Source organism: Rhinopithecus roxellana, chromosome 3 (genome assembly GCF_007565055.1).
Source record: "Rhinopithecus roxellana isolate Shanxi Qingling chromosome 3, ASM756505v1, whole genome shotgun sequence".
NCBI lineage: Eukaryota > Metazoa > Chordata > Mammalia > Primates > Cercopithecidae > Rhinopithecus > Rhinopithecus roxellana.
This window is the reverse complement of record NC_044551.1, coordinates 157,860,667-157,887,929: the sequence shown is the minus strand read 5'-3', so window position 1 is coordinate 157,887,929 and position 27,263 is coordinate 157,860,667. Positions and strand designations below refer to the sequence as shown.

Genomic DNA, 27,263 nt, shown 5'->3' with positions numbered 1-27,263 from the left:
ATGTAAGGTTACAACACCACCGTTAATATCGCCGGACGTCACTGAGCAGAGAACTGCCCGAAGGAGAAATTACATTAGTCTTTCAACAATGCTAACTGAGTTTTGGGCAAAAAGGAAATATTTAGGTAACAGTCTAGCTTGACAAAAAGAATATATGCAGAAAATTTCAAATATAATTGTAGTTAACATAGTTAACTTTTAGATGTTTACACTTTTATTTCCATAAGCCATAGGAATAATTAGTAGCTGTGAACCTCGAACAAATTATTTAATCTCTCTGCTTTAATTTGCTCGTCTGTAAAGTGAGGATAATAATAGCACCTACCACATAGGGCTGTTGTGAATTCCCCACCTTACACATGAGAAATCTGATGCAAAGAGAGAGTAACCTTAAAAATAAACTATATACCAAGTATAAAGCAATTTGATGCCATCAAGCAACTGAATCTTGATGGCATAAATCCATCATAAGTCTGGCATAAATCCATTACTATTATTAGAAAAACACCTCAAAATTCAAATGGTAGAAGAATACAGGAGCATAACTATCTCAGGTAGAGAAATTATGTCCAATAATGAAGGGAAATGAACGAGGAAAGGCTGGAGAGTTTGTCTAAACAGAGACAATATGTGTAACAGCTGTGGTGATTTTGTTTCTGGGAAGGATGTCCTTCTTCGTTACCTCCACTTCTAACAGCATCAATTAAAAGAAATTACCTTGAAATTTTTCAAATCTCATAGAAGAGAGGAGTGTAATGAACCTCCAAGGACTCAGTACTAGCTTCACCAATTATCAATGTTTTTCCATAATTCTTGACTCTATCCCTTCAACATTTTCACATCCCAGACAAACTGAATTTTCACCCACAAATACGTCATTATATATTTCTTTAAATGCATCATGACTTTAAATGACTCTAAAAATACCCTTAAGTACAATGCCATTATCATACCTAAAAATTAAGTTAATATTATTTAATACCCATCTATGTTCAAACTCTTCCAAGTTTTTCAAAGTCATTGCTGTTGTTTCAATCAAGATCCAAACAAGATCCACACATTGTATTTGATTGCTAGACCTCTTGAGATTTTTCTTTGTGTAAACTTCACTCCTCTTATTTCTAATGCCATTTATTTGTCAGAGAAATTGGATAATTTTACCCTGAGACCATGAAAGCAATTTTAGATTTTACTACTGTGAGTTTTTTTGTCCTTAGGTTCTATCCCACCAGTGACATGAGGTAATACTAGCTTTCTTAGACTTACCAGCACTAGTTTATAATATATTCAGAGCACAACTATGCAAAAATTACCTATTTAAAAAATAAGAATCAGTTATATATTTTTAAACAAACAATGCTTCTCCTTAACTCGCTAGAATTTCTAAAAGTTTAATGATCATCTATTTTTCTCTTTGATATTACACATTTAAAACTATTCTTTTTCTTAAATCTTCCTGATTCAGCAGTGCCATACAGGTAATAGAAAACTGTTAAAAACAAACTCTCAAATCAGGAAAATGTATTACAAATGTAAGTATGGGTGACTCTGAAAATATACAACAATGTGAAGAAAATAATTAACTAATAATGCAATCAAAATTATGTACTATTCCTAATCAGGACCATTAATCTTTTCTGTGAAATGGAAGTTATATGTTCAGGACACGAGAAGGCACAGGTTGCTCTTTCAATTTTGTTTTTTACTTGAGATTTAGACAGATCACAGCATTAGTAATAATAGCTGAAAATTTACCCAGAAAAGCAAGATTATTGGTTTATGAGAAAATGAAATCATAGATAAAGATTATTTCTAAATAAAGACTGAACAGTAGTATGAATGTGATAAAAACATTTCTTCTCTTTAGTTAGGCAGAAACTTGCCAGGTGATATCTAATGACAGAAAACAGTATGGAATTGGAGCAAAGCCACTGACTCAGAGTCAGACAGATCGAGGATGGATGCTCAGTTTTGTCACTTATTAGTTAGCGGACCTTGGTGATCTTACTGAATCTCTGAGACCATCTATTTGGTCATTCCTAAAATACCATGCCACATATGTTTCTTCTGAGATTAAAAGTGTGAAAATAGTGTATGATCCATAAAACGAGTGTTTTAAAAAAATAAGGTCTAAAAAGGTACACTACAATCTATGCTTCTGAAACTAAGGTAGTATACTCGAACAGCATTCTAATCAACTCAGAAAACGAAAGTCATGGTAAATATTGAAAACAATGGAAAGCAATTTAAAATATCTCAAACAAGACTTACCATTTAATAGACTTTATATTAAGCATAATTGTTTGACATAAAACATTACACATATACATTTCATGCTTTGTGAAGGGTTCTTGATACTAAATCTGGATCCTTTCCTATGTAAAGAAATTTCTTGACTTAAAGAGTACATATTTGAAGTGATCAAAAATACTACTTTACGGGCACCTTACAATAAATTCCTAATTATAAATGTATTCATAAACACAGGATTTATTTTTCATTCTTTATCAGAAAACCAAATTATTCTGAAACGGGGGGTTTTCTTCAACTTCCCTACGTGTGCTGTGGGGTAGGAAGTTGGGGATAATTGGTTTCAGAAATTTGAACTCATTTGTCCCGGAGCCTCCAGTCACACACACCTCATACTGGTAGCTCTGGGACAGGGTCCCGGTGCTGTTCACGTCTACCAGATGCCCTGGAAAGGGGCCCTCGGGCACCGAGCAGCGACCCACAGAGGCTGCCCTGCTCCTCCTGCACAGCCGCACCGCCACGAACAGGAGCACCGACAAGAGGAACAGCGACGACACCGAGGCCAATGACACCACCAGGTGGACGGTGAGTGAGTCGGCCTGGGCCTGGGCCGGGGCCGTCTCTGGGAGAGGCAGGTAGGGCTGGGAGAAGCCGTCCACCAGGAGCACGTGCAGCGTGGTGGTGGCCGAGCGTGGAGGCTCGCCATTGTCCTTGACCAGCACCACCAGCCTGTGCTTGGCCGCGTCGCGCTCGCTCAGCAGCCTGGCGGTGCGCACCTCGCCATTGTGCGCCCACACGCCGAACAGCCCAGGCTCCGTGGCCTTGAGCAGCTGGTACGACAGCCAGGAATTCTGGCCAGAGTCGCCGTCCACCGCTACCACCTTGGTCACCAGATAGCCCGGCTCCGCCGCCCGGGGCACCAGCTCTGTGCAGGGCGCGGAGCCGTTCTGCAGCGGGTACAGTACGAAGGGCGAGTTATCGTTGGCGTCCAGCACAAGCACGCGCACCAGTGCCTCGCTGCTCAGCGCCGGGGAGCCGCGGTCTGTGGCGCCCACGCGGAACTCGAACTCCTGCAGGGCCTCGTAGTCCAGCGACCGGAGGGCGAACACGTGGCCGTTGTCTGTGTTGATGGATACCAGGGAGGCGAGGGGTAGGTGCGGGTCCTGGGGTGGCAGCAGCGAGTAGGTGACCTGGGCGTTGGTGCCTGAGTCTCTGTCTGTGGCGCTGATGCTGCCGATGTGCAGGGCGGGGCTGTTGTTCTCGCGGACGAACATGGTGTAGGAGGTTTGGGTGAAGGCGGGGGCGTTGTCATTGACGTCGGAGACCAGCACGGTTATGTTGTACTCGGTTTTCAGCCTGGGTGTCCCCAAGTCGGTGACGGTGATGGTAATGTTGTACTCGGCTCTGCTCTCTCTGTCCAGTGGTCTCTCTGTTTCCAAAGTGTAGTAATTATTTACAGAAGATTTTAGCACGAATGGGATGTCTTCCGGGACAGAACAAACTATCTTTCCGTTGTCCCCAGAGTCTCTGTCTCGTATCCTGAAAACCATAACCACGGTCTCTGGTGTGCTTTCTGGGATTGGACTGGTAATTGATGACACAGTGATTTCAGGAGCATTGTCATTTACATCCATCACCTGAATTCTGACTGTAGATTTTCCAAAAAGTCCTCCCCCATCTGTGGCTTGAATGATTATTGAGTATGACTCAATCGTTTCAAAATCCAAAGGTGCTGTTAAAGTAATGTCTCCAGACTGTTGATTAATTTCAAATGTCTTGCGAATATCTTCTGAGGCATGGGAAAAGGTATAGGATAGTTCACTGTTTGTTCCAGAGTCTAAATCCCAAGCCAAGACTGTCACAACCAGCGAGCCAAGGGTGCTATTCTCCGGAATCTTCACCTCATAAAAAGCCTGCTCAAACTCAGGGGAGTTGTCATTAATATCTACAACCACCACCCTGACCAAGGCAGTTCCGGACCTGGGAGGGGACCCGCCATCCAGAGCAGTGAGGATGAAACTGAGCTCCCTGCACTCTTCATAATCCAGCGCCTTGTCCAGAACTAACTCAGGGTATTTCCTATTATCTGGATTGACTCTTATTTTAATGTGGAAATGAGAGTTCGGATTTATTGTGTAGCTTTTTACAGCATTGATTCCTACATCTAAATCCTTCGCACTTTCAAGCAAGAACACAGCACCAAGAGGACTGTTCTCTGGGATTTCTAAGAGCATTTCTTTTTCCAAGAAGACGGGAGAGTGATCATTTATATCCCTGACCTGGAGTTCAATTTGTAAAAACTGCGTGGGGTTTTTCATTAACACTTGGAAATACAGCACACAAGGCTCATTGGAGCCACAGAGCTCCTCCCTGTCTAGCATTTCGCTCAGGAGCAAATCTCCAGTATTTGTGTCCAGCTGCAAACACTCTTTGTTATCATTAGAAACCACCTGAGCCCCCCGCGAAGACAGCTCACTCACCTCCAGTCCCAGGGTCTTTGCCAAATTTCCTACAAAGCTGCCACTCTGCAATTCCTCCATCACCAAAAAACTCCCAGTTTCAGAGACCGCCTGAGACATTCCCAGCAAAACAAAGAAAAGCAGGACTTGCCTTATCTGCAGAGTTCCTGCCCCTCCGTTTTCCATAGCTTCTTTTCCAAAACTCCAAAATCTTCTTGTGGAATTGCCTCAGCACCACTTCGCAGTTGTGGGAAACGTGCCTCTGATCTGTCTACCAAATCTTCGGAAGCCTAAAGATTTTAACCTTGTTGAATGGCTTCTAGGTTGTCCCTTAAAGGATTGTTCTGTCTTCCCAGTTCTCTGCGTGTACTGGATAACAGGGTCTACAACATCCTCCAGGGTAATTTTTTTTCTTGGTATTATCCTGCAGCGCCACCACGCGTCTCCACAGATTTTCACAGTTTGATGAACACTACCTAAATTTTATTTACATAAATGTCCTCCAGAAGCAAATATTGCATTTAAATAATTCCTTCTGTTTAAGTAATTAAAAATATATTATATCTTCCTTAATAATCGTTTTATATTCTTTATAGTTTGTGATGACGTTTGTATTTGTTTTAAAGCATTTTTTCAGTGTCTTTCCCCACTCTCCTCACAACCAAATGTGCTCAATTGTGGTGAATACAGATACAAGATGTGATCCCTGGTCCCCAGGAATTCGTAGTATTTCTGAGACAATTGTAAGCCTGAAACAAGCAGGGTATAACTAATTGTTGAGCTGAATGAAATTCTATTACTACTTGGCTTTCCTTACATGGTAGGGGAAAGGGAAGGTGATCTCAAAAGTCCTTTCTGAAGTTATGAAACTGGATTAACTATGTGATGAGGCAAATTTAGGTCATTATGACAGCATAAAAAGGCATTTCCATAGATTTCCTTAATAGCAATGAACTGTGAACAGGTAGAAAATGAAGCAAGAGATTGGGGTGGAACATATTATGTAAACCTATCATTTAGTTCCAGTTTTTCATAATTTACAAAAAATTCATAAGTACACTAGCACAAGCAAGTTAGTTTCATTTAAAGTAGACTCTAATTCCTAAAGCTGGCTTGCCCCAGGTTCCCAAAATTTATTGTAGCCACAACTGTAGCTATCTGTTTTCTCTTTCAGCCCAGGAAGAGAAAGTAAGAGTCTATCCCTAAACATAGAACAAAAACCTAACTTTCACTCTGATTAGACCAAGTAAGATCATGTGCCTGTGACTGAAGCAATCATTGTTTCAAGAGGTATAGAATTATACTTGGAGATTTTAGCCCTAGAATCTAAAGACCCATCTCTGGCCATTACTTTATTTTAATCCTGTCTGGGACCACCTTTTAAGCTTGGGATGGTTTCAGTCCTAGCCAAAGTACATCATTGGTACATAATGAAGGAGATTGTTTGGAATAGATGCTAAGGGCTCATCAATGATGTTCACTATAGAAAGTCTTAACGTGCATTAAGAATGGATGGAAGAAGAATCCAATAAGTCTGCATTTTAAAATGTTAAATTCAATTAATATTCTTAAAAATGTAAGCTGGATACATGATTTAAATAGTAATTGGTACAGAAAGGTAAAAGTTGAAAAGTGATGGATTGACCATACATAATTAACCTCTCTTTTTTTAAAAAAATACACACTGAAATGACAGAAAAGTAATTAAAATGGGAACTAATGAAGATTAAGAATACACAAGTGAACACACATATTTTTCTAATACAGAAAGCAGGTGCAAAAGCAATTAACTTAGCAGTTCCAAAAAATGCCCCTAAAGTAAAATTCCTTCATTGAAGATACTCACAAGAAACACAATCTCATTTAAGCCAAGATTTGGAGGGACCAGATATTTAAGAAGACTGAAGTCAGTTAAGGATGGAAAAAAAAGTTATCAGTTGGAAGTATGTGTAGAGGATAATTGAATTCTCTATTCTTCTCATCACCCTACATAGACAGAAATGTAACTCACAACCAGAAAATAGAAAGTTTATTTTCTGGACAAATTTAATGGAACTTTCTCTAGTCTTGGGGATCTAGGCACAGCTGAGCACAGTTGTGAGGTGCCAAATTGAAAATAGGGAGAGTAAGCAAACCTTTGCATTTTACATGGTTAGACTTCTAGTCCTTTTTCATGCAATACTCTTAGACTGTATGACACAAGGTATATGCCTGACCCCTAGTTCATCCCCACACAGTGAATATTGTAGAATTCTAATCTGGAGAATATGAAAGCCCCAAATAAAGACACATATTAATATTTGGTGTCTCATAAGGTAATAGCCTTATCCTAGCATGGTTATATTAGAATGAAGCCCTGCCATCAACAGGTACTGTTTGCTCACAGAGTTGATTGTCAGCATTTTGGTATTATCATCCTTCTAAAATATGAGAAGATAGCCAAGGCATTTGAGGAGATGCCTGTAACATGGCATAGAAAGACCAAAACTACCATCATCACTACCACCAAGAAAAAAGAAGGAACAATAATATAGAAAGCAGAAGAAAGCCTTTCAAAATGTCTGATTAATATTCCCAGAGAAAGAAAATCTAATAAAAGCTAATACTTATTTAGTATTTGCTCTATGCTACCCATTGTTCTAAGTGTCTCATAATGCATTTATCCATTTAATCTAAATAGTAACTGTGTGAAGTATGTATTCCTATTGTAAGATGAAGACTAGATTACGACTTAAGTGCTCCTTACTAGCTATATTACCTTGGACAAGTTCTCAACTCCCCTTAGACTCACTTTCACTTTTAAAATGGATAATAATAACAATACTACATAATGCATTTTTAAAGAAAAGATTAATTATAAATGAGAGAAAATATTACATTTATAAATCTATGACAGGATACCATGAAAAACATTCAGAGAACCAAAAACAACTCTTAAAAGTATTTGTCAGTCACAAAGAAAAACTTAAATATAAAAGATTGAGTGATTAAATAAATTGTCCAAAAAATGGAATGAGAGGCAAAGAAAAAATAAGAAAGGAAAAAAGTCTTAGAGTTTTATAGAGTCAATCTAGGAGGTCTAATATTTAACTGAGATTTTTGTTGAAGTGAGAATCCAGAGAGCTCAAGGGAGAAATTATAAGTAAAACATACCAAGAAAATTCCTCTTAAAAATTGTTTTTGTGTAGAGATAGATTCTCACTATGTTGCCCAGGGTGGTCTCAAACTCGGGGCCTCAAATAATCCTCCTGCCTCAGCCTCTCAAAGTACTGGGATTGCAGGTGTGAGTCACCATGCCCAACCAAAATTTCTCAGAAATAAAATTGATAGTCTGAACGTCAGCCAAGGAGTCTAGCATATGCCTGTAGTCACAGCTACTTGGAAGGCTGAGGCAGAAGTAGCTCTTGAGTTAGAGGCTGCAGGGTGCTATGATTGTGCCTATAAATAGCCACTGCACTCCAGCCTGGATAACACAGTTACCAGGCTGTGTTAAAAAAGAAAAAAGATAAAAGAAAAAGAAGAAAAAGAAAAAAGATAAACATGAACAGGCATAGCCATATGAACAGATTAGTCAATAAAGAGCCAGTACTAAGGTATTTTCAGAAGATCAGGGGAATTTTTTAAATGCTCCCAGAAAGAAAGAAAAAAAAGGTGAGGGGAATCACATAAAAAGACATAGGAATCAGAATGGAATCAGTCTTCTGAACAGCAATTCTATATGCAGTCAATAAAAGGAGCAGTGTTTTTGAAATCTGAGGGAAAATTATTTTCAATCTAGAATGTTATGCCCAAACTATCAATCAAATTAAAAAATAAAATAACAAAATAAGCTCTCAAAAAGTTTTACTTCCTCTGTGTCCATTTCTATGAAGGTACTGAGAGATGTGCATCAACAAAATAAGAGAGTAAACTAAGAAAGAAGAATGTACTGGATCTTATAAAAGAAGACCAATAAAGAAAAATATTAGGCCGGGCGCGGTGGCTCAAGCCTGTAATCCCAGCACTTTGGGAGGCCGAGACGGGTGGATCACAAGGTCAGAAGATCGAGACCATCCTGGCTAACACCGTGAAACCCCGTCTCTACTAAAAATACAAAAAGCTAGCCTGGCGAGGTGGAGGGCGCCTGTAGTCCCAGCTACTCGGGAGGCTGAGGCAGGAGAATGGCGTGAACCCAGGAGGCGGAGCTTGCAGTGAGCTGAGATCCGGCCACTGCACTCCAGCCTGGGCGACAGAGCGAGACTCCGTCTCAAAAAAAAAAAAAAAAGAAAAAAAAAAAGAAAAATATTTTTTAAAGTCCTAGGGTGACAGCCTATAGAGCAACCAGTATGAATGAAGTAGAGATCTGGGTGAAAGATCACCAAGAAATAAGCATAATTGATAGGTATCTGATACATTTGAATATTTTGAGAAGAAAGAGATTCAAATTAGAGAATGTAAAGAAACTAATATTAGTAAATGGAAAATTACGTAAGTACAAAACAATTTTCAGTTCTAGGAAAAATGTTTCTTGAGAAAGGAAATTTAATCACACTACACTAATGTGTATCTTGAAGAAACCTTAGTAATATGGACACTATTAGTTTAACTTAAAAAAAAACTGTAGGCTGCGCATGGTGGCTCACACCTGTAATCTCAACACTTTGGGAGGCTGAGGTGGGTGGATCACCTGGGGTCAGGAGTTCAAGACGAGCCTGACCAACATGGTGAAACCCCATCTCTACTAAAATACAAAACTTAGCCAGGTGGGGTGGTGGGTGCCTGTAATCCCAGCTACTCAGGAGGCTGAGGCAGGAGAACCACTTGAACCCGGGAGGCAGAGGTTACAGTGAGGTGAGATCACACCACTATACTCCAATCTGGGCTACAGAGTAAGACTCTGCCAAAAACAACAACAACAACAACAACAACAACAACAAAAACTGTAACAATTTTATTGGGAGAATAGGAGAAAGGGAATGTGCAGTGCTTATATTGGTTTACATTAGTTGGAAAGAAAGTTAAATCATTTTTAAAAATCCATAGCAAGAAGTGATTAAAATGTAAAATGGAGTTGCAAGATTTAACAACAAAAACATATCATTTAGAAGTATTGAGGTAATTCTAGAAGAAGCCACTCAATAGAAGGAGTCTGGAAATTAAAGAAAATACTGTTTCTTTTCTTTCTTTTTTTTGGAGACCCCGCCATTGCACTCCAGCCTGGGTGACAAGAGCGAAACATCGTCTCAAAAAGCAAAACAAAACGAAACAAAAAACCCAAGAGAAAAATCAAAGTCAGTGTTCTAGAGTGAGAAATAATAATCAATAAATTATTGTACACTTGGAAAGGATTAAAACCTTAAAATTATTCATTAGAAATGGATTAACTACCTGTTACTTAATATAAAAAGGATTTACAATGTTATTCACAATGATATGCAATACGTGAAAATTGAAAATAGGCCTGGCTTCCTGTAATCTCAGCACTTTGGGAGGCTGAGGGGAGTGCATCGCTTGAGCTCAGAAGTTAAAGACCAGCCTAAGAAATGTTGTGACGATCCGTTTCTACAAAAAATACAGAAAGTAACTGGCACGGTGGCGGATGCCTGTAGTCCTAGCTACTTGAAGGCTGAGGTGAACTGATCGCTTGAGCCCAGGAGGCAGAGGTTGCAGTGAGCTGAGATCCTGCCACTGACCTCCAGTCTGGGTGGCTCAAGACTCTGTATAAAAAAAAAAAAAAAAAAAAAAAAAAAAAAAATGCTGGGTGCGCAGGGCTCACGCCTGTATTCCCAGCACCTTGGGAGGCCAAGGCGGGTGGATCATGAGGTTAAGAGTTTGAGACCCACCTGGCCAACATGGTGAAACCCCAAGCCTACTAAAGATTAAAAAAAAAAATTTAGCCGGGCGTGGTGGTGGGCGCCTGTAATGCCAGCTACTCGGGAGGCTGAGGCAGGAGAATTGCTTGAACCCGAGAGGGGGAGGTTGCAGTGAGCTGAGATCACACCACTGCGCTCCAGCCAGGGTGACAGAACGAGACTCGGTCAAAAAAAAAAAAAAAAAAAAAAAAAAAAAAAAAAAAAAAAAAAAAAGTGGGGGAAGAAAAGAAAAAGTTAAAAATACGATTAGTTGTATTGCGTAATAACGTAACTAGTTTTAAATTAAATAATATCGATATGGTTCTATAAAACTAAAAAAGTACATGAAAATGTAAATAGCATTCTTACTAAAAATTAACTTCAAAGCTATTTTGAAGGGTGGGGTTTTCTTCACTATTCTTCCCAGGACCTTTTGCCTGGATATTAGGGATAACCGGTTTTAGGAACTTGAATTCATTTGTCCCGGAGCCTCCTGTCAGACACACCTCATACTGGTAGCTCTGGGATAGGGTGCCGGTGCCGCTCACGTCCACCAGATGCCCTGGAAAGGGGCCCTCGGGCACCAAGCAGCGACCCACCGAGGCCGCCCTGCTCCTCCTGCACAGCCGCACAGCCACGAACAGGAGCACCGACAAGAGGAACAGCGACGACACCGAGGCCAACGCCACCACCAGGTAGACGGTGAGCGATTCGGTCTGGGCCTGGGCCGGAGCCGCCTCTGGGAGCGGCAGATAGGGCTGGGAGAAGCCGTCCACCAGGAGCACTTGCAACGTGGCCGTGACTGAGCGCGGAGGCTCGCCATTGTCCTTGACCAGCACCACCAGCCTGTGCTTGGCTGCGTCGCGCTCGCTCAGCAGCCTGGCGGTGCGCACCTCGCCATTGTGCGCCCACACGCCGAACAGCCCAGGCTCCGTGGCCTTGAGCAGCTGGTACGACAGCCAGGCGTTCTGGCCCGAGTCACCATCCACCGCCACCACCTTGGTCACCAGATAGCCCGGCTCGGCAGCACGGGGCACCAGCTCGGTGCAGGGCGCGGAGCCATTCTGCAGCGGGTACAGCACGAAGGGCGAGTTGTCGTTGGCGTCCAGCACCAGCACGCGCACCAGCGCCTCGCTGCTCAGCGCGGGGGAGCCGCGGTCTGCGGCGCCCACGTGGAACTCGAACTCCTGCAGGGCCTCGTAGTCCAGCGACCGGAGGGCGAACAGGTGGCCGTTGTCTGTGTTGATGGAGACTAGGGAGGCGAGGGGCAGGTGCGGATCCTGGGGCGGCAGCAGCGAGTAGGTGACCTGGGCGTTGGTGCCTGAGTCTCTGTCTGTGGCGCTGACACTGCCGATGTGCAGGGCGGGGCTGTTGTTCTCGCGGACGAACATGGTGTAGGAGGTTTGGGTGAAGGTGGGGGCGTTGTCATTGATGTCGGAGACCAACACAGTTGTATTGTACTCGGTTTTCAGCCTGGGTATCCCCAAGTCGGTGACGGTGATGGTGATATTGTACTCGGCTGTGCTCTCTCTGTCCAGTGGTCTCTCTGTTTCCAACGTGTAATAATTCTCAACTGAAGACTTTAGCACGAATGGGAGGTCTTCTGGAATGGAACAAACAATTCTTCCGTTGTCCCCAGAGTCTATATCTTGGATACTAAAAACCATAACCACGGTCTCTGGCGTATTTTCTGGGATTGGACTGGTAATTGATGACACAGTGATTTCAGGAGCATTGTCATTTACATCCATCACCTGAATTCTGACCGTAGATTTTCCAAAAAGTCCTCCCCCATCTGTGGCTTGAATGATTATTGAGTATGATTCAATCGTTTCAAAATCCAAAGGTGCTGTTAAAGTAATGTCTCCAGACTTTTGATTAATTTCAAATGTCTTGCGAATATCTTCTGAAGCATGGGATAAAGTATAGCATATTTCACCATTTGTTCCAGAGTCTAAATCCCAAGCTGAGACAGTCAAAACCAGCGAGCCAAGGATGCTATTCTCTGGAATCTTCACCTCATAAAAAGCCTGCTCAAACTCAGGGGAGTTGTCATTAATGTCCACAACCACCACTTTGACCAAGGCAGTTCCAGACCTGGGAGGGGACCCGCCATCCAGAGCAGTGAGGATGAAACTGAGCTCCGGGCGCTCTTCATAATCCAGTGCCCTGTCCAGAACTAACTCGGGGTATTTCCTATTGTCTGGATTGACTCTCATTTTAATGTGAAAATGAGAGTTGGGGCTTATTGTGTAGGTTTTTACAGCATTGATTCCTACATCTAAATCCTTCGCACTTTCTAGTAAGAACACAGCACCAACAGGACTATTCTCTGGGATTTCTAGGAGCATTTGTTTTTCCAAGAAGATAGGAGAGTGATCATTTATATCCCTGACCTGGAGTTCAATTTGTAAAAACTGCGTGGGGTTTTTCATTAACACCTGGAAATGTAGCACACAAGGCTGGATGGAACCGCAGAGCTCCTCCCTGTCTAGTGTTTCACTTAAGAGCAAATCCCCAGTGTTTATGTCCAGCTGCAAATGCTGTTTCTTATCATTAGAGACCACCTGAGCCCCCCGTAAGGACAGTTCTCTCACCTTTAGCCCCAGGTCCTTTGCCAGATTGCCTACAAAACTCCCGCTCTGCATTTCCTCTGCCACGGAAAAGCTCCCAGGTTCAGAGCCCGCCTGAGACATTCCCAGCAAAACAAAGAGAAGCAGGACTTGCCTTATCTGCTGAGTGCGTGCTCTTCCATTCTCCATAGCTCCTTTCTTGTAGGCTTCTTGAAGAATGGCTTCAGTTCTGGGGAACGTGTCTCTGACTTGTCCACCAAATCCTCTACTGGTCTAAGGATTTTAACCCTGTTGAATGGCTTCTAAGTCACCCTCTTGAAGGCTTGTTCTTTCTGTCTTCTGCTTCTCTGTGTGCACTGGTTATCAGTGTTCACAACGCCATCCAGTCAATTTACTTTTCACGATGTTATCCTGCAGCGCCACCAAGTGTCTCCATAGATTTTCACAGTTTGGTGAAAGCTACCTAAATTCCATTCACTTATATGTCCTCTGGAAACAAACATTGTTTTATTCATTGTGTTCAAGTGATTACAAATATATTGCACCTTCTATAATAATTATTTCATGTTCTCTTTAGTTTGATATGCTGTTAATACTCATCTTAAAGCATTTACCTTTCCCTACTCTCCACACAGCCAAACATGCTTAGTTGTGGTGAATACAGAAATACAAGATGTGATTCCTGGACCCCAATGGTTTGTAATCTTTCTGAGAAGATTGGAAACATAAAACAACAATAATATTATCAAGCTGTACAAAATTCTATCACTACTTGACTTTCCTTAGGTGGTAATGAAAAGGCAAAGTATACATGGGTCGTTTTAGAAGTCTTCTCATATTTGATATGAAACTGGATTAACCATGAGATGGGACATACTTTGATAGTTATGATAGCACAAGAAGGCATTCATTTAGATTTCCTTGGTAACAAAGAATTGTGAACTGCTAGAAAGTAAAGTAAGATATTGGGAGTAGAACACATTATGAGAATCCTTGATTTAGTTCCAGCTTCTCAAAAAATAATAAGTGCACAAGCATGTTAGTTTCATTTAAAGCAGGCTTATTTCTGAGACTGGCCTCCCTCAGTTTCCCAAGATTTATTCCAGCAACAATTATGGCTATCTGCTTTGTTTTTCAGCTCAAGAAGCTGAAGAGATTTTCTTCCTCAATAATAGAACAAAATCTTAGCCTTCATTCTGATTAGCCCAATTGAGAGCACTTCAGCCTGTTACTGAAGAAATCAGTGTCTCAAGATGTATAGGATTAAAGGTAGAGATTATAGTCCTAGAATCTAAAGACTCCATTTTTGGCCCTTTGTTTTAATCCAGTCAGAAATTGCCCCTTAAACCTGAGGTGGTTTCAGTCCTAGCTGAAATGCATGGCTCCTACATAATGAGGGAGATGGTTGGAATAGGTGCTTGGAACCTGCCAGTGGTATCCACTATTAGACATCTCAAAATACTCTCAAGAATGTAGGACATCTAAGAAGTCTGCAGTTTAAAAAAAATGCTAATTTCAAATTACATTCATAAAAATGTGAACTAGATACATGGTTGAAAAATTATCAGTGCAGAAGAGTAGAAATTCAATAGTATGTGGATTGACTATACAATTATTCTTCCTTCTTCTCAACCCCCCCTAAAATGACAGAAAAATAACAAAAGGTATGAACTCACAAAGACTAAGAATACATAAGTGAATACACAAATTATCTGATGATAGGAAGCAGATGAAAGAACAACTGACAACAGTTCCAAGAAATGTCTAAAATAAAGTTCCTGCATTGGAGATACTAAAAATAAACTACTGGATTTTCCCTACATAATCCTAGTATGTACCAGACTTGGAGGAACCAGGTGTATAAGAAGGCTGAAGTGAAGTAAGGGCTTTAAAAAGAATTTATTAGTTGAAAGTATGTATACTGGATAGTTGAATTCTGTGGTCTTTTCGCCATCATACAGAGACAAGAAAATAACTGAGAGCCAGAGAATGGAAAGCTTATACTCTGGAGAAATTAGATTACGTTCTGGAGAAATTATACTATCTCCAGTCTTGGAAACCTCAGGCAGAGCTGAGTGAAAGTAGGAGGTATGAAACTAAAGATAAGGAGATTAGGCAAAACACTGCCTTCTGTATAGTGAGACTCCTAGCCATGATACTCTCAGATTGTAGGACACAAGATATATGCCTAATGTCTTCTCCATCAAACCCCAGAACATTGAATATTGTAGAATTCTATCCCGGGGAATATGAAAGGTGCAGATAAAGACTTACATGTACTGATATGTGGGGGTTTCCCAAGGTAGCAGCTCTATCCTATCATGGTTACATTAGAGTGAAGCCCTGTCATCAATACTCATGAAGGGTTGACTGTCAGCATTTGCTGTGTCATCATTCATATATATAACAAGATAGCCAAAGATCACAAGACTTTTGAGAAAATACTTACAACATGAAATAGAAAGACCAAAACTGTAATACTACCGCCACACACAAAAAGCAACAGGAGGCAATAGATATAATTCAGAAAACAAAAGAAAGTCTTTTAAAGTGTCTGATTAATATCCCTAGAGAAACAAAATGTAATAAGAGCTAACACTTATTGACCTATTCTAAGTTCATTATTCTAGTGCCTCATATATATTTATCTAGTTAATGTTAACAATAACCCTATCAAGTACATATTCATATCTGGAAGACAAAGAATAGCTTAGGGCTTAAGTGCCCCTTACTAGCTATATAGCCTTAGGCAAATTCTTCCCTTTGATTCACTTGCAAGTTTAAAATAGGTATAATAATAACTCTTACTATATAATGCATTTTTAAAGAATAAATAGATTAATTATAGGTGAAACAAGATTTACATTTGCAAATTTGCAATATGTCATGAAAAACCAAAAGAGCTCTTAAAAATAAATATTTGTTATCCAAAAAGAAAAACTTAAATATGAAGATTAGATGATCACATGAATTGTCTAATAAGTAGAACAAGAGATGGAAAAGAAGAAAAAAAATTATAATTTAGAGTCTCAGAAAATCAATGCAGGAGGTGCAATATTTAATGAGATTCTGGTTAAAGTGAGACTGTAGAAAACTCAATGGATAAACTATTACTAAAACATAACAAGAAAATTTCTCAGAACTTACAGTGAGAGTCTATATGTTAACAGGGTATGCCTACATGGCCAGATTAATAAATAAAATGCCTATATTACGGTCTTTTCAGAATACCAGGAAAAAGTTTTTCAGGGCTTCCAGGGAAGGAGGTAAGAGAGAAGGAACAAAGAGAGGTGGAATCAAAATCAAGTCAGTCTTTTGAAAAGGAACTCGACATGCAATGAGTAAAAGAAACAGCTTCAGCTTTCAAAATCTGAGGGAAAATTATTTTCAAACTAGAATTTTATACCCAGTCAAACTATCAAGCAAATGAAAACAAACAAAAAAGATGTCTTCACAATGTAAGGAGACAATTTTTAAAAATCTCTTCTGCATTCATTTATATGAAGGCCTTGAGAGATGTGTGCCAGCTGAATAAGAGAGTAAACTAAGAAAGAAGAGTATACTGGACCTTGTAAAAAGAGACTCATGAAGAAAAGTACGGAAGGGAAAAAAGTCCCAGGGTAACAGTCTATAGATGAACCAGTCTAAATGAAACAGAGGAAATTCAGGTTGAAAGAGCTCCTGAAAGTAAATGTCATTGACAGAGTATCTTAAAAATTGGAATATTTTTAAGAAGAAAATACATTGAAATGAAAGATATGGAAAAAAGCAATAGAAGTACATAGAAAATAATGCAAGTATGAAATAACAATTATGAACTCTAGGAACCATACTTTTCAAGTAAGGAAATGTAATTATAGTACAGTACACAAAGACATTCTGAAGCACACAGCAATATAGATACTAACTACTAATTTAACTAAGAAACTGTGGCATCTCTATTGGGAGAACAGGAGAAAAACAATTTGCAATGTTTGTATGTGTTTGCTAGTTTGGAAATAAGAAAGCTAAATGCTTTTCTATTATAGAAAGAAATGGTTCAAATACAAAACAGTATCAAGATATAGTATTATAAACATATTATTTATAAATATTGAGATCAATTCAAGAAGAAACCACACTGTGGTAAGGGACTGGTAGAACAGCTAATTTAGAAAATTATAAAATGTTAGTTATATATAGTATATATTTAACATATAGTAATATAAAAAACTAATGAAACTTGTTTTTCGTTCTAACCTTTAGTTCCTCTTGATTATTAAAAATTTGGTATTTAAAATAAATATGCAACATAAAAATGAATATCTCCAGCAATCTCAAACACGAATTTCAAAATGTTTTATTTGTATTCATTTTCATGCAGATTGTAATTATATTTCAGTTATAAGGCATAGTCTGTTTTATACATCAGCAAAAGTTAACATAAGAAAATATTGGCCAAGTGAAAGTAGCATGCTTAAACATAAAATAATAAGTATATAAACTAAGGGTATTATTGATGTTCAATATTGCTCACAATATGCTTTGTTTCATTTTGTCAAGAGCATAGTAGTAGGGAAATATTTCTTTTTAAATACATGATTTAGAAATAAATGACATGGTTTTCAAACACGAATATATAGAATGTTAGAATGAGTTTGGAAATGTAGATATGCCTTCTTAAATAGAGCAAGTACACTATAGACAGAAACGATTAGAATCATGGGATGCAAGCTCTGAAATGAATCAAAACCTCAGATTTTTGTGATGAGATATAATAGTAATTAATTCCTTGGGCAGTTGGAAAGAATTAAAGTCTTAACACTATCATTTAGAAAAAAATACTAATTACATTAAACCTAGTTGTTATTAATGCAAAAAAAAAAAAAAGACATGAAACATTGTAAAATCACAGGGATATACTACTGGAAAATAATGCTTGAAGTTGCATAATAACTTAAATTTGGGATTTAAAAGTAAACTAATGGAAACATGGCTATGCAACACACCAAAAGTACATGAAACTAAAAACAGACTTTACTGAATATTAAATCCAAAGCTATTTCGGAAGGTGGAATTTTGTTCATCTTTCCTCCCAGGGCCCTGTGTCTGAATATCTGAAATAATTGGTTTCAAGAACTTGAACTCACTGGTTCCGGGGCCTCCCGTCAGACACACCTCATACTGGTAGCTCTGGGACAGGGTCCCAGCGCCGCTCATGTCCACCAGATGCCCTGGAAAGGGGCCCTCGGGCACCGAGCAGCGACCCACAGAGGCGGCCCTGCTCCTCCTGTACAGCCGCACCGCCACGAACAGGAGCACTGAAAAGAGGAACAGCGACGACACCGAGGCCAACGCCACCACCAGGTAAACGGTGAGCGAGTCGGCCTCGACCTGGGCCGGCGCCGCCTCTGGGAGAGGCAGGTAGGGCTGGGAGAAGCCGTCCACCAGGAGCACGTGTAGCGTGGTGGTGGCTGAGCGCGGAGGCTCGCCATTGTCCTTGACCAGCACCACCAGCCTGTGCTTGGCCGCGTCGCGCTCGCTCAGCAGCCTGGCGGTGCGCACCTCGCCATTGTGCGCCCACACACCGAACAGCCCAGGCTCCGTGGCCTTGAGCAGCTGGTACGACAGCCAGGCATTCTGACCCGAGTCGTCGTCCACCGCCACCACCTTGGTCACCAGGTAGCCCGGTTCGGCCGCCCGGGGCACCAGCTCGGTGCAGGGCGCGGAGCCATTCTGCAGCGGGTACAGCACGAAGGGCGAGTTGTCGTTGGCGTCCAGCACCAGCACGCGCACCAGCGCCTCGCTGCTCAGCGCCGGGGAGCCACGGTCTGCGGCGCCCACGTGGAACTCGAAGGCCTGCAGGGCTTCGTAGTCCAGAGACCTGAGGGCGAACAGGTGGCCATTGTCCGCGTTGATGGAGACCAGGGAGGCGACGGGCTGGTGCGGGTGCTGGGGCGGCAGCAGCGAGTAGGTGACCTGGGCGTTGGTGCCTGAGTCTCTGTCTGTGGCGCTGACGCTGCCGATGTGCAAGGCGGGGCTGTTGTTCTCGCGGACGAACAGGGTGTAGGAGGTTTGGGTGAAGGTGGGGGCGTTGTCATTGACGTCGGAGACCAGCACGGTTATGTTGTGCTCGGTTTTCAGCCTGGGTGTCCCCAAGTCAGTGACGGTGATAGTGATGTTGTACGCAGTTCTGCTCTCTCTGTCCAGCGCACCTTCTGTCATTAGGATGTAAAAATTCTCCACAGAAGGTTTTAGTAGGAATGGCAGATTCTCTTGAATGTAGCAAACCATCTTTCCATTTTCTCCAGAGTCTCTGTCATTAATCTTAAAAACAGCCAGTACCGTCTCAGGAGAATTCTCAGCAACAGAGTTGGAAAGTGATGATATGATGAGTTCAGGGGCATTGTCATTGGTGTCCAACACTTCCACCAAAACCCTACATATTGCAGAAAGGCCTCCACCGTCCATTGCCTGTATATTTATTTCGTAAGAATTTACTAACTCATAATCAAGCAATTCTCTGAGAAAGATTTCCCCAGAAAAAGGATTGATTTGAAAGGTTGTTCGAATATTTTCTGAGGCATCAAAAAATGAATAGGATACTTCCGCGTTAACTCCAGAGTCTATATCTTCTGCCGATACCTTAAAAATAAGGAACCCAATGGGGCTGTTTTCTGGAGCCTGGGTCTCATACAGAGCCTGGGCAAACTGTGGGGCATTGTCATTGACGTCCAAGATAACAATGCCTATAGTGGAGGTCCCAGACCTGGGTGGAGACCCACCATCCAGCGCTGTGAGGGTTAAGCTGAACTCTCCCTGCTCCTCCCGATCCAGTGCTTTGTCCAACACTAGCTCTGGATATATCATGCCTTCATCACTGCCACCAATTTTAACATGGAAAAAAGAGTTGGGGCTGATCGTGTAGTTTTGGATACCGTTAGGTCCTTCATCTGGATCCTGTGCTCTTTCTAGTCGAAATACTGTCCCTTCAGCAGTATTTTCTGATATTTTTAAGACTGTTTCTTTGTCCTGAAACACTGGCGAGTGATCATTTATATCCCTGACTCTCAGCTGAACCCGGTAAATCTGAAAGGGATCATCCATTAAAATTTGGAAATACAGCATACAGGGCTCTTTAGGGCCACACAGCTTCTCTCGGTCCAGTTTCTCATTTGTGAGCAAATTCCCAGTGTGTGAATCCAGGAGCAGGTATTGTTTGTTACCATCGGAAACCACCCTTGTTCCCCTTGCAGCCAGCTCCCCCTCTGCTAGTCCCAGATCCTTTGCCAGATTGACCACAAAGGATCCTCTGTCTGTTTCCTCAGTCACCGAATAACGTCCAAACTCAGAACCTGCCAAGGACACTCCCCAAAAAAGAAAAAGAAACAGGACTTGCCTTTGTCTTGGGAAGCTGAACCCCCTGGCCTCCATAGCTGCTGCTTTCCTCAATGTCAGTCTCAATCACACTGCCCCAGCACAAATAGCAATCGCAAACCCAGACTTATGTGTAGCAGAGATCTAGGGTTTTTAATTTTTCCTTTCCTAATCGGGGGCTCGACAGCTTTTCTTCTCAGCCCATCTGTCTCGATCTTTCCTTTTTGTCAAGGACTTCCGTAGCATTCTGGTCAATTTTGTTCCTCCATCTCTTTAGCCTGCAGCGCCACCTTGTGGCTTCCAATACAGTCAAATGGCCGTGTCCAATTTTTGTGTTTGTCTATATAAAAATTCTTCATTGCTTCATGAGAAAAGTTAAAAACTGAACAGTTGAAAAAATGTTTCTAGTAGTAACCCTGTTCAATTCTGTGTTAGATTTAGCTGTGTACTAGGCCTTTCGCCTCTGACACAACTCTTATGTAAACAAAGGGAAAATTGTGGGTGCCTCCTGGAACCACCAAAATAATCGATTTCACTTTCTCCAAAACTTTGGGCATAGGAACACCAAAAACTAACAACAACAAGAAACGTGTTTTACATCTTCTTCAACAAATTTCTTCAAGATCTCATTACATTGCCTAGCTAGAATCACTGCTCTGTAGTCCAGAACCAAGCATTTAGGCTGTCTCTCCACTGTGCTTCTCTAAAACTTATGCATACAACTATGCTTACTCTATAAATATTATTGCTTTATGTTTCAGGCCAATTTGCCCCCTCATCAATGTGTGAACTACTTGAGAACACTATGTCTTAGTCATCTTCGGTTGGCAAATTAGCCACTCACTAAATGCTTGCTATATTAAGGCATGCATAAATAAACTCTAGTAAGACATGAAACAACCGTGCCTTTCGAACTCTGCTATTTGAAAATTATTTTCTTTAATTTGTTCATACTTTGCAATTTTTTTTCTTATATTGGCTTTAAAATAACTTGCAGAGTTAAAGAAGGGACTGGCCTTTATTTTCAGGTCCCTTTTAATGGAAATCTAGTAGGCCCTAATTTCTCTGAACCAAATAAGGGGAGGTAAAGAACAGATCAAACTAACACTTATCCTAACACTATTGAAAGTGAGAACAAATTATTAAATCTGACTCACACAGAATTTTATTCAAAGGGCTAATATCTAGAAAGAAGCTCAAATTTTCACATAATAAGTAAGAAATACAGATTAAACATAGGGATGTTTTACAGAGAAAGGGCTAGATACCACCAATATATACTATGATGAATATACAAACCAAACCATATAAATGTCTCATTGATACGTTCCTTTTTTTCCAACTTAATGAGACTGAGTTGTTAGCCATTAAAAATATAACAGGGACCTCCGACTTTTTAAGTCAGAAATAAAAACAATAAATTATTAAATATTTTTACATAATACCTTTGCCTTTTGGCTACAAACACAAACACATTTACACATACTCAACGTCTTACAATGGCTTCTCTTTTTATTTTTAGATAAGGCTGGTTAAAGATTTCTCACATCACAATAGGAATATTATATTTTATTTAGGTTGATATCAATACAGGGAAAATTGAACATTTTTTAAAAAGGTAACTTTACGAGACTCCATCTCAAAAAAAAAACATAAAATTTTGGATGGGCACATTGGCTCATGCCTGTAATCCCAGAATTTTGGGAGGCTGAGGAAGGAGGATGGCTTGAGCCCAGGAGTTCAAGATCAGCCTGGGCAACCTGGCCAAATCCCATCTCTGCAAAAGACTAGCCAGGCATGGTGGCACGCACCTGTAGTCCAAGCTACTTGGGAGGCTAAGGTGGGAGGATCCCTTGAGCCCAGGAGGCAGAGGTTGCAGTGAGTCAGGATTGTGCCACTGAACTCCAGCCTGGGTGACAGAGTAAGACCGTGTCTCAGGAAGGAAGGAAGGAAGGAAGGAAGGAAGGAAGGAAGGAAGGAAGGAAGGAAGGAAGGAAGGAAGGAAGGAAGGAAGGAAGGAAGGAAGGAAGGAAGGAAGGAAGGAAGGAAGGAAGGAAGGAAGGAAGGAAGGAACTTTAAAAAGTATTATAATGAAAATTTAGCTTGAACCCAACAAGAATACCAATTTTGAAAGGAAAATAGACAAAAGAAATGTAACATAGGAAATATGCCTAATACATGCAACAGGTTATTTTAATACTTGAGGTTCTAGGAAACTGAGAACTAACATGAAAAATGGAGCAAAATTGAATAGGAAGTAAATAAAATATAAAGACGGAAAAATTTTAAATTATATCAATTTTGAAGATAAAGTCTATTTTGTTAATTGGGATTCCATATGCAACACCTCTTTGGGGTAAATATAAGAAAAAGGGAAACTGAAATTAACAATATAATTTGAACTAACAATCAGAGAAAAATAACACCTTATTGGTGGTGGTGAGCATGAACAATTTAATCAACAAGACAATCATAAGAAGTTAAATAATTTATCAAATGGGTTCCTATCAAGAATTAAACCCAAAGCTATTGTGAAGGGTGGAATAGTAATCTATTTCTTTCCCAGTGCCCTAAGGAGGGAAGTTGGGGATAATCGGATTCAGGAACTTGAACTCATTTGCTTCTGAGCCTCCTGTCAGACACACTTCGTACTGGTAGCTCTGGGATAGGGTCCCGGTGCCGCTCACGTCCACCAGATGCCCTGGAAAGGGGCCCTCAGGCACTGAGCAGCGACCCACTGAGGCCGCCCTGCTCCTCCTGCACAGTCTCACTGCTACGAACAGGAGCACCGAGAAGAGGAAGAGCGACGACACCGAGGCCAACGCCACCACCAGGTAGACGGTGAGCCAGTCGCCCTGGGCCTGGGCGGGGGCCGCCTCTGGTAGCGGCAGGTAGGGCTGGGAGAAGCCGTCCACCAGGAGTACGTTCAGCGTGGCGGTGGCCGAGCGCGGAGGCTCGCCATTGTCCTTGACCAGCACCACCAGCCTGTGCTTGGTCGCGTCGCGCTCGCTCAGCAGCCGGGCGGTGCGCACCTCGCCATTGTGCGCCCACACACCGAACAGCCCAGGCTCCGTGGCCTTGAGCAGCTGGTACGACAGCCAGGCGTTCTGGCCCGAGTCACCGTCCACCGCCACCACCTTGGTCACCAGGTAACCTGGCTCGGCCGCCCGGGGCACCAGCTCGGTGCAGGGCGCGGAGCCATTCTGCAGCGGGTACAGCACGAAGGGCGAGTTGTCGTTGGCGTCCAGCACCAGCACGCGCACCAGCGCCTCGCTACTCAGCGCTGGGGACCCGCGGTCTGTGGTGCCTACGCGGAACTCGAACCCTTGCAGGGCCTCGTAGTCCAGCGACCTGAGGGCGAACAGGTGGCCGTTGTCCGCGTTGATGGAGACCAGGGAGGAGAGGGGCAGGTGCGGGTCCTGGGGCGGCAGTAGGAAGTAGGTGACCTGGGCGTTGGTGCCTGAGTCTCTGTCTGTGGCGCTGACACTGCCGATGTGTAGGGCAGGGCTGTTGTTTTCGGGGACAAAGAGGGTGTAGGAGGTTTGGGTGAAAGTGGGGGCGTTGTCATTGACATCTGATATCTGCACTGTTATGTTGTGCTCCGTTTTCAGCCTTGGAGTACCCATATCTGTGACAGTGAGGGTAATATTATATTCAGCTCTTGCTTCTCTGTCGAGTGCTCTGTCTGTTACCAAGGTGTAAAAGTTCTTGACTGAAGGTTTTAGAAGAAAGGGAAGGTCTTCCTGGATGGAGGAAATCGTCTTCCCATTGTTTCCGGAGTCAGGATCTGAAACGCTGAAAACAGCAACTACAATCTCAGGCGAGTTCTCTGGGATGGGGCTGGTGAGTGCAGAAATGGTCACCTGTGGGGGATTGTCATTCACATCCACCACCTGCAGGAGAAGAGTGCACTTTCCTGAAAGACCTCCCCCATCTGTGGCTTTGATGTGCACTTCATAAGAGGTAACCGCTTCGAAATCTACTTGTTTTCTCAGTCGAATTTCCCCTGTCATAGCATTTACCTCCAACGTTTTACTAATATCCTCTGAAGGCTGAAAGAGTGAGTATGATATTTTTCCATTGGCTCCGCTGTCTAAATCCCTGGCGGAGACAGTGGCAACCAGGGAGCCAAGGGAGCTGTTCTCTGGAATCCGCACTTGGTAGATGGGCTGCTCAAACTCAGGGGCGTTATCATTGATGTCCACCACTTCAATGCGGACCTGAGCAGTTCCAGATCGCGGTGGAGAGCCGCCATCCAGCGCTGTCAGGGTTAATCTTAGTTGAGGCTCCTCCTCCCGATCCAGCTCTTTATCCAACACTAGCTCAGGGTATTTCCTGCCATCATTGCGTTCTTTGGTTAGAACCCCAAAATGGGAATTTGGGCTGATTTTATAGTTTTGAACATTATTGCTTCCTACGTCCAAGTCCAAAGCATGATACAGAGGGAACTCAGTTCCTAGAGGACTGTTTTCCGGTATTTTTAGAATCATTTCCTTTTCAGTGAATATGGGAGAATGGTCATTTATATCTATCACCCTCAGTTCAGCCTGAAATATTTCTAAAGGTTTTTCCATTAACACTTGGAAATGTAGTATGCAAGGCTCAGTGGGACCACATAGCTCCTCTCGATCTAGCTTCTCATTTATGAGCAAATCCCCAGTTTGACCCTTGAGCTGCAAATGCTGTTTTTTCCCCTGGGAAATGATCCTGGCCCTGCGGGTGGACATCTCTGTCAACCCCAACCCCAGGTCTTTTTCTAGATTTGCCACAAAAGAGCCTCTCTCTGTTTCTTCCACTACGGAATAGGACCCCAACTCGGCGCCAGCCCCAGACAAGCTCAGCAAAACAAAGAAAACAAGGACTTGCCTTTGTCTCCGACTGTGCATCCATCCAATCTCCATTGCTTTTTCTTGAAAAGTTGGTTCACAGAGGCTTCTTGTATCCCCAGGATCCTAGTAGCACGGTTTTGCAGTCCAGAATGTCAGAACCAAGCAGCCCAGTGGGGTCTTAAAGAGATTTCACATTCGGGTTTGCTCTGGCTCCGCTATTTTTTTGCTACCAGGCTTTGGGAAACGGTTTGCTGGATCCTAGAGCTGAGTGGGCAAGTCTATTTTCCATCATCTTAACCTGCAGCGCCACCACGCGTTCTCACTGAGTCATATTTTCTAGTTTGAAATTGGCGGCAAAATTATTTTAAACGTACTGAAGAAGCTATGCAATACGAAACCCTGAGTCCTATTTTCATGTGTCTTTTGTGTGTACAGATGGAGCGCTGTGATGTTGTTGTACAGGGAGGAGTACAAGGAGCAAACAGTCACATGTTATTGACTGTTTAATGCTGTTGGGTTGTTAATGATTAAATAAAATGTTTAATGATTAAATAAAATGTTTAAATTGAAATTAACATTTAAGTTGAGAAGAAATACACACTTAGGAGCATAATGTTTCTCTCCTTTTGAATCATCCAGCCCAAAATATCGTAAGCAAAATGTTTCTGAGTGACATGGGAACAATTTCACAACCACATATTTGTCATTCTACATATTACAGGCACTATACATAGAAACTGCAACATTGCAATCAGTAGTAGTTCTAAAGAGGATAGTTAACCTATGCTTTATTAGAGAGTAATTTAATTCCTCTTTGTCACCTAGGTCTGAGAACTGTGAGTTTTTTACAACTTTCAAATTATTGGAAAATGACTTCCCAAATAAGCAGATGTCAAGGTTGGGCCTGCCACAATTTTGAATTGTTTTTATCATGACAAGAATAATTTCTCTTTTATTCTACTTAAAAATCAGATATACTGAGATATAATTAAATACATATAATACAATCCACCCTTAAATATATGCACCTACTAAGTACCCACGAAAATTTTAAAAAATACAATCTACCCATTTGAAATATATGATTCAGGACAGGTGCAGTGTCTTATATCTGTAATCCCAGCGCTTTGGGAGCCTGAGGCAGGCAGATCACGAAGTCAGGAGTTTGAGGCCAGCCTGGCCTACATAGTGAAGCCCCATCTCTACTAAAAATACAAAAATTATCTTGGGAGGCTGAGGCAGGAGAATCCAGGAGGTGGAGGTTGCAGTGAGCCGATATCACACCAACGCACTCCTGCCTAGGTGACAAAGCGAGACTCTGTCTCAAAAATAAATCAATCAATAAAATATATGATTCATGGCTTATGATATATTCAGAGTTGTGCATCCATCATCACAATTTAGAACATTTTAATCACCTCAGAATAGCTCTGTATCCTTTAACTATTACTCCTTACCCCCCAGCAATTCCCTTATCCCTCCTGTGCCCAGCCTTGAGAAACCATCAATCTATTATTTGTCTCCATGGAGTTTCCTATTCTGGATCTTCATATTATGGAATAATATAACATTTGGACTTTTTTGACTGGCTTCTTTCTCTTAGCATAATGCTTTCGAGGTTCATCCAAGTTGTAGCATTTATCAATATTTAATTTCTATTTTTGGCCAAATAATACTCCATTGTGTAGAATATGACATTTTGATTATCAGTTCATCTGCTCATAGACATTTGGGTTGTTTTCACCTTTTTGGTTATTATGAATAATGCTGCTATGGACATTCACGTATAAATGTCTATGTGGGTGATGTTTTCATTTTTTTTTTTTTCTTTTTTTGAGATGGAGTCTAGCTCTGTCACCCAGGCTGCAGTGCAGTGGCATGATCTCAGTTCACTGCACCCTCTGCCTCTCAGGTTCAAGCGATTCTTGTGCCTCAGCCTCCCAAGTAGCTGGGATTACAGGTGCC

General features: G+C 41.7%; 4 protein-coding genes across 6 annotated transcripts; all 4 read right to left on the bottom strand.

Annotated features, from left to right (window-relative positions):
• Nucleotides 1–1,681: 1,681 nt before the first annotated feature.
• PCDHB12 (protocadherin beta 12) lies at nt 1,682–5,074 on the bottom strand. The gene has a single exon (XM_010388214.2). It carries the CDS (start codon nt 4,893–4,895, stop codon nt 2,508–2,510), a length of 2,388 nt encoding a protein of 795 aa, XP_010386516.2. The 5' UTR covers nt 4,896–5,074; the 3' UTR covers nt 1,682–2,507.
• A 5,690-nt stretch (nt 5,075–10,764) lies between these two features.
• Nucleotides 10,765–13,468, bottom strand: LOC104681792 (protocadherin beta-11). 2 transcript variants are annotated; one of them, XM_010388213.2, is made up of 2 exons: nt 13,268–13,468; nt 10,798–12,570 (listed from the first exon to the last, which is right to left on the bottom strand). In XM_010388213.2, exon 2 carries the CDS (start codon nt 12,289–12,291, stop codon nt 10,909–10,911), a length of 1,383 nt encoding a protein of 460 aa, XP_010386515.2. In that variant the 5' UTR covers nt 12,292–12,570; nt 13,268–13,468; the 3' UTR covers nt 10,798–10,908. The 2 variants fall into 2 exon arrangements, with proteins under 2 accessions (XP_010386514.2, XP_010386515.2); XM_010388212.2 differs by having other exon boundaries at nt 10,765–13,391.
• Nucleotides 13,469–17,439: 3,971 nt separating this feature from the next.
• On the bottom strand, nt 17,440–20,712 carry PCDHB10 (protocadherin beta 10). Its single transcript, XM_010388206.2, has one exon. The coding sequence runs from the start codon at nt 20,524–20,526 to the stop codon at nt 18,130–18,132; it is 2,397 nt and encodes a 798-aa protein (XP_010386508.2). The 5' UTR covers nt 20,527–20,712; the 3' UTR covers nt 17,440–18,129.
• Nucleotides 20,713–22,586: 1,874 nt separating this feature from the next.
• On the bottom strand, nt 22,587–26,904 carry PCDHB16 (protocadherin beta 16). 2 transcript variants are annotated; one of them, XM_010388208.2, is made up of 2 exons: nt 26,876–26,904; nt 22,587–25,335 (listed from the first exon to the last, which is right to left on the bottom strand). In XM_010388208.2, exons 1-2 carry the CDS (start codon nt 26,902–26,904, stop codon nt 23,040–23,042), a joined length of 2,325 nt encoding a protein of 774 aa, XP_010386510.2. In that variant the 3' UTR covers nt 22,587–23,039. The 2 variants fall into 2 exon arrangements, with proteins under 2 accessions (XP_010386510.2, XP_030783282.1); XM_030927422.1 differs by lacking the exon at nt 26,876–26,904 and having other exon boundaries at nt 22,587–25,536.
• Between the last annotated feature and the right edge of the window lie 359 nt (nt 26,905–27,263).